We start from the raw sequence: 7,586 nt of genomic DNA on the forward strand, positions 1-7,586 counted from the left end.
ACCAACTGTGAGATCATGACCTGAGTCGAAGTCCAAAGCTTAACCAACTGAGCCACCCAGGCGCCCTGGACTTCTTTTTAAAAGATTTTTTTTTCTTTTTACATTTATTTATTTTTGAAAGACAGAGAGAGACAGAGCACTAGTCAGGGAGGGATAGAGAGAGAGGGAGACACAGAATTCGAAGCAGGCTCCAGGCTGTGAGCTGTTAGCACAGAGACCGACATGGGGCTCGAACTCAAACCATGAGATCACGACCTGATCCGAAGTCAGACGCTTAACTGACTGAGCCACCCAGGTGTCCCTGGACTTCTTTTTAAAAGCACAACTGGAACAGAGTAACCGTTGCTGCCTTTAAGGGGCTCCACTCCCTAGTGTGACTGGTCTTGTTTGTGTTGAGTTGGCAATTCCTGGTCTAGTGGTACTATGTCAGCATTAGTGACAAAAATAACAATAAAGATAGTAACACCGAGCACTTAGGTCTATGCCCTGTTCATGTCACAGAGATCTTCTACTTAAGGGAGGCACTATTATACTGTTGTACAAATGAGAAAATGGAGACACAGAGGTCAAAGGACCTGCACAAAAGTCAACAGCCAGCAGGTGGCATAGGTCAGATAAAAGCCTAGTGAGACTGAAACGTGCAGTTAGCCAGTTTTCAAGTGAAATGGTAATAAGTTACTCAATATGAACCTGAATCTTTTCCTACAAGCAAGTGAAAAACTGGAAGGGCAATGAGAAATTTTCACAAAGTCAATACATCTGAAGTTCTGATGAAATGAAAAGATTCCTAGAAGAGCACTAGTAAAGCAGGTGAGCGGGATGGGCAGTGGTCAAAGTGTGATGCTTGAAGAAGAGATTGAGAGATGGTATGGATTCTGAAGTAACATAAAGGGGATGACTATGGGCGTAGGTCGTTAGGGACATACTAGCGACAGAGAAACCCTGGATGCAACAAGTTGAGAAACAGAAAAACAGTGAGTAATGCATGCAAAATATATAGGTCATAGCCGATCCTTAAAAAAAAAAAAAAAGCTAATCCTAAGAAGTAAAAAGTCAGAAATGGCAAACATAGTCAACATGTTTCTTGTCCACATATTAAAAGAACAAGAGTGAATGGCAGAGTTTGCATGTAAGCATACCGTATTTGATGCTGTAGAAATGCACTGTGAAGACAACAGTACCGTTCTGTCCCTTTGACTCCCATTCACTGTGCCCTGATGGGATTCAGTTACACTCAAATACATCTGCTTAAAGATAGTTAGGTATTCTGTTCACTGCTTTTGTTAAAAGTAAATAAAATAGGGGTGCCTGGGTGGCTCAGTTAAGTGACCAACTTTGGCTCAGGTTATGATCTTGTGGTTCATGGGTTCAAGCCCTGCATTGGGCCCTGCCCTGAGATCCTGTCTCCCTCTCTCTCTGTCCCTCCCTTGCTTGCGCACTCTCCCCCTCAAAAATAAATATTAAAAAAAAAAAAAGTAAATAAAATAGTGAAGAGGAAAAAAAAATCCAACTAGTTGAATAGGAAATGTTAACATAAATTTCCAGACAATATTTGTTATAAAGAAACATCTATACCCAAGCAGCTCTTTTTGCTTACGTTCCTCCCCATAGCAATCTACACATACCTTCTTCCTTTAACAATCTGGGCAAAGTCACCCTATCAGAGATCTATGACTTCCCTATGGAAAATTACCAACCACCCGCTAGTATCATGACCTCTTCTCCCTACCAACTATAGTCCGAACCCCAGTGAGAACTGAGACTTTGTTTTCCTCATGGCTTTATTTCTAGTTCCTAGAACAGGGCTGGGCACATAAGAGAAGCCCAATAAATATTATGTTTAAAAAATTATCTACTTTAATAACTCTTTAAGGTCCTTACTACTCAATTAAAAGAATGGTTTCCTATTTTTACATTTAGAAATTTTAAACTTGAAGAAAAAAAAGCTAAAATTTTTAGTCCATTTTTTTTTCCTTTTTACCATCCCCCAAGTTTAGGGTTCAGTTACAAAAATAAACCCTCATTTATTTCCTTTAGGGCTCACAGCGCTATGTGTTCCTTAAATCCAGTTTGCTGAGCTTCATAGTTCTGTAAAATGCACGGTGCCCATCACAGTACCTTCTAATGACAACTCAGCATCTTCTAACCACCACAGGAGGAGAAAGTGCTAAAAAGAATTTTTCCAGGCTGCCATAGTCAATTAATACTTTTTTTGTTTTGTTTTGTTTTTGCGGGGCAGGAGGATAGGAGGAGGAGAGGATAATATTTATTTATTTACATGGACTTTATTGTTACTTATACTCCAGTTTTTGAACAAAATAGAAAACATTTTGAATCAGAAAATGCCTGAAAGTCAAACATTAAAGATGGTGGTCCCATTACTCTTGAAACCAGACATCAGCTAAAATGGATTTTATGTACTTTAAAAGTGAACAAGCACAAGTTGTCTATTTGGTAAGTAGGGTTAAATGCAGGTAAATCTAAAATTTCAGAGGCAGTATTTTATTCCAAAAGTAATAAATAATATGGCCACATATTAATTGGTGAGAGTTACAACGATGGAAACCTTTAAAATTCTTATAAAAAAGTGGAATTATTTCAGTTAAGCTGTTCACATTTCTCATGACTATATTTTCCAACAACCCGTTAATCTAAATTAAAAGTTAAATACACGTTAACTCACCAACAACAATATAATGTCAAAGCTCAGAAAATGCACTAATCACAAAGAATTTCAATTAAATGTTAATCTAGCAGTCCAGAGAGAAGAAATGTTATTAAACAGAGAAGTCCTAATTATAAATAATATAACTGTGTATCTGTTTAAAAGACTAACATACCCATAGCTTCATGAAAACACCTGTTAAAAAAAAGTACACATACCTATCTTGTTCAAGATGTAATATGAGACTTGAAATAATTCGTTTGTAAAAAAGGGTGACTCCTAAAAGAGGTTCATAGCATCTCATAACAAAGCAAAAATGTTACATGGAAATGGTTCACCTATTTTGGTCTCTAGTTATATCTATTAAAAAAAGCCACTACTAATTCATATAATAGTTCTGTAAACAATTGGAAACATCAGGAAAAAAAAATTTTGTCAATGAAAAAAAATCACTGATTCAATGAGCATTTGATCATTTTATTAACAAAATATAAGCAAGATTACATCCCTCTCTGGTGAAACTTTTCAAATAATTTTATGTGAAGGGCCTTGAGATGTATCAATTATAAAACATGTTTAAAATGAAAAAATTTTAAATGTACAAATACAAACCAGTACTTTATACAAGAATTCTCTATAAAGTTCGTTAATGTAAAAAATAATTTGTTTCAACTGAATATAAGGCAAGTTCAGTTTCTGTAATTTTGTAGCATTACTTTTTTTGCTTTGTTGGAGACTTTTCTCTTCGCCGGTCTGGATGTTTCCTGGATTCTCTGGAGGGTTCAGAGCGTCTGCTCGATTTTTCCCATCGCTTCTCAGCACCATTCTGACATCTATCCTCATCACTTCTAGAACCCGAATGTTTTCTGTTCTTTTCTCTTGACTTTGACCTATCTTTTCTTGTAAAATGTTCACTGTCCTTATTTCGGTGCCTGTGCTCATTTTCAGAAAAAGAATTTCTTCTCTCTCCTCTCTTCTTTTTGGGATCACCATGCTTATTTTCCAAATCTGTGTGCATTTCTTGGTCTCTGTCATTCATGATTCTACTGTAACTATTTCGTTCAGCAGGGACACCTCTGTCTGCACTGTATTTTATTACGGGATTTCTCCAGTTTGGCTCTCTTGAATTTTTATCTTTATGTTTTTCTGACCTCCTTTCTCTTTCAGTCCTTATTTCCTGATGCCTTTGCTCCAGTCTTCTTTCTTCTTGTTTCCTATCATGTGTGTGTTGTTTCCTGATCAATTTATCTACTTCTTTACTTCTGGTGTTCCCTTGTCCCTTTTTTCTTTTATCTTTAGCTGCACATGTAAAATGAAATAGTTAGCTTTAATTTTAATCTTTAATTTCATAATTTAACAATGACATTTATTGGTCCATTGCAGGCTTATTAATTCAGATAAACTGGATGCAAAAGTAAATTGACTGAACGGAAAGTCTAATGACAATATTTCACGAGATGCATAATTTTAAGAATATAATCATTAGTTACCAAAGTACTGTTTTGATCCTTAGACTAAAAGCAGTAAATGGAAACTTTAAATGAACTACAGCAAATGTAAATTTTTTTTATAAGGTGACTAGCATGGTATATTTCCATTACAAATTTTATTCAAAAACAGAAATTTCAGCCCATGTGCATTATGTCATATAAAGTAAAGTACTGTGTCAGATCTGGTTACGTTAATAATCAAAATACATGCCAGCAATAGCCCCCTTAAAGGGGAAAGGGATGACTAGTTTGCTTAACAGCCTGAATATATATTTTTCAAATAAAAACCTCTTCCTACAAAAAACAACAGTTCTGCTATCAGAGAAGCACTACCTGCACCAGAAAGAGAAGTGATGTTATGACATAATCACAGGCTTTATGAGAGCCATGAAGGCTTGATTTCTGAGAAAACTCTTCTGAAAAGGCCTAGAACAATTTAATCTGATAGAATCACAAATATAAATGTTAAATAATCACAGTGAAATTTTAAGGTATAAAACAAATTTAATCACTTTATCTGTGTGATTTCTTTTGGGTACATAAATCAAAGGTGCTGAGATGACCAAAATTTCTGTCAAATTCATATACATACAGAAAGAAGAAAATATGGAAGAGAAGTGTCCACCTTCGTCCTATCTCCACCCAAATCTCACCGTACCAACCTGTATTTCTTCTGCCAAATGCCTACCCTTGGCACAGTCCATTGGTTTGCCACTAAGGATTTATTTCTCTGGCTCCTATCAAGCAGCTCAGCTGAGCAGCAGCTCGCCAAGCAGAAACCATCTGGCTGTGTGCTCCATCAATGTCTCTCTGACCCTACTCTATGCTACTCTCAGGGCTTTGCTGACATGAGAACCCGAGCCCCACCACAATGTGCAATCTCCTGTCTTTGGCATTTGCTTTACAATTTTCTAATTTGGGGATAGTTCATACCGCTTTTATGCTGTTTAATATTTTACTAATAAAACTGAAAACTCTCTACTGAAATTGTATGATGAGGCAAATTAATTTTGAATCAGCAAGATCCCTTATTGCAGCAATTCATGCTGTGTTCTCATCTGTTCTCAAAACAGATAACCATGAAATAACAAATTCTTTAGAATTAAAAGAGGTGAATATTAAATGAACAATGTTAATATATTTTAATTCAAGAATAAGACTTCCTGTGGACAAATGGAATCTTACTCTGATAATTTAAAACACCAAGAGTCCCACAATTCTGGCTGCACACATTACGTGACACACTTTCAAGTGCCACAAGCCAGAGAACCAGAGTGTAAAGATCAACCTTCCAACCTACTAAGACTACGGGGAAAAGTGCTGCTTCTCTGAAATACGCATTAAGAAGTTAAGAAGAAATGACATGCATTTTGGACAATCAGACTACGTCTTATTCAGACTAAGATGCTACAATGGAAGAAAGCAGAGTTGACCCTGGGGAAAACAACAGAGACCTCCTCAGAAAATGGCACATTTGAAAATCCTTTACTACAGCATTTCCACTTCCAGGGAGAATGGAGAAAGCTGTGGAAGACCAGGGCTCCTGCTGAAAACAACTAGAAGTGCCAGATAAAAATGTAAAATCTTCTGTTTAGAGGCAATAAAGATCTTAAACAACTTGAGATGTTCTAAAGACGGGTGGTGCTCAAAAAAAAAGGATGGGGGTATGTTGAAAGAACACAGGGGTTAACCTGAAGGAGCTCTTAACTGCCAAAGCTGAAATGATCTGAACAAAATAAATGATAGTACTGGATTTTAACTCATAGAATAAGATAAATATCCATGAGTCCAGACTGATGAAATATACAGTTAATAGATAAATGGGGATTGAGGGACAACTCTTACTTACAGAAGAAATTCAATTATTAAGTGTAGAAGAAAAAAGACAAACATAAACATCACATTCGGCAAACACCACGGCAGTTACGTATTGCAGACAAGGTCCAAAGATAGATGCTAAAATTGAACAAATTATCTCTCTACAACACATTAATTTACAGAGAAAAGGAGTTTCCAGAAAGAAATCCAGCAGATATCAACTTAACCAAGTGATCAGTTAATGTCATGCCAGTATTATGAACTCCCAGATAACATGCACTAAGAACATATCATTTCTATGACATTCTGTCCAAAAATGCATAACCTCAATCTAATCATGTAAAAACATCAGACAGATCTCCATATTGAAGGGCATTCTAAAAAATAAGTAACCAGAGGACTTCAAAAGTATCAAAGCCTTTAAAAACAAGGAAAGCCTGTGAAGAACTATCAACAGGTTATAGAGGACTTACGAGAAATACAGTTAAATGCATGTAGGATCCTGGAACAAGAAAAAGGACATTAATGGAAAAACTGGTGAAATTCAAATAAGATCTGTTGTTTGTTTAATGTGTTGTTTCAATGTTAATTACCTGGCTTTGATCATTGAACTATGATTATGTAAAATGCTAACACCAGGAGAAGTTGGGTGAAGGCTATATGGGAATTTTCTGTACTATTTTTTCAACTTTCTTTACGTAGAATAAGGACCAAGATTCAAGAGAAGGCAGAACCATAGAGAGGTAAGCTGACATAATATAGCCACTTGCTCCCTGCAGGTTGTCTGCTGATTCAGCGCTGCTGCTGAGGGACAGAGAGACCGGCAGAGCTCTGGCAGCTGCACAGGGCTGGACATACAAGAATGGAACGGAACTATTTGCAATATATATGTGCAACCAAAGATACATGTCCGGAAAACCTAAAGAACTCCTACAAATCTATACAAAAAGATAACAATAAAACAAACAAAAAGAGTGGGTAGCAAAGGACTTGAATAGCCATTTAAAAAAAGGAAACTGGGGCGCCTGGGTGGCGCAGTCGGTTAAGCGTCCGACTTCAGCCAGGTCACGATCTCGCGGTCCGTGAGTTCGAGCCCCGCGTCGGGCTCTGGGCTGGTGGCTCAGAGCCTGGAGCCTGTTTCCGATTCTGTGTCTCCCTCTCTCTCTGCCCCTCCCCCGTTCATCCTCTGTCTCTCTCTGTCCCAAAAATAAATAAACGTTGAAAAAAAAATTAAAAAAAAAAAAAAAAAAAGGAAACTACCCAAATGGCCAATAATAATATAAAATAGTGCTCAATTTCATTAGCGATCAAGAAAATGCAAATTAAAACCACAATGCAATACCATGACACATCTACCAGAACGGTTAAAATGAAAAAGATAGCCAAGTGAAGTGTTGCAAGGTTGGGGTCAACTAGAGCTCTCATACACGGCTGATGGGGGCATAAACTGAAATAACCACTTGCAAAACTGGCCGTATCTACTGAAGCTAAACGTACACACAACCTACAACCCAGGAATTCGCAGTGAATCTCTAAGTACACACCCAACTGAAATGCATATGTGTGTATATGTATATGTATATGTATATGTATATGTATATGTATATGTATAT

At 36.9% G+C, this 7,586-nt stretch overlaps 1 protein-coding gene across 2 annotated transcripts in view; it reads right to left on the reverse strand.

The window, feature by feature from the left end:
- Nucleotides 1-3,121: 3,121 nt before the first annotated feature.
- Nucleotides 3,122-7,586, reverse strand: part of CWC22 (CWC22 spliceosome associated protein) — a 57,172-nt gene continuing 52,707 nt past the window's right edge. For both annotated transcript variants that reach the window (XM_040475545.1, XM_040475546.1), the window contains exon 20: nucleotides 3,122-3,964. In XM_040475545.1, the coding sequence (XP_040331479.1) occupies nucleotides 3,378-3,964 (587 nt within the window). In that variant the 3' untranslated portion in view covers nucleotides 3,122-3,377. The remainder of the gene's footprint in view (nucleotides 3,965-7,586) is intronic.

Source organism: Herpailurus yagouaroundi, unplaced genomic scaffold (genome assembly GCF_014898765.1).
Source record: "Herpailurus yagouaroundi ecotype Mexico unplaced genomic scaffold, PumYag 140, whole genome shotgun sequence".
NCBI lineage: Eukaryota > Metazoa > Chordata > Mammalia > Carnivora > Felidae > Herpailurus > Herpailurus yagouaroundi.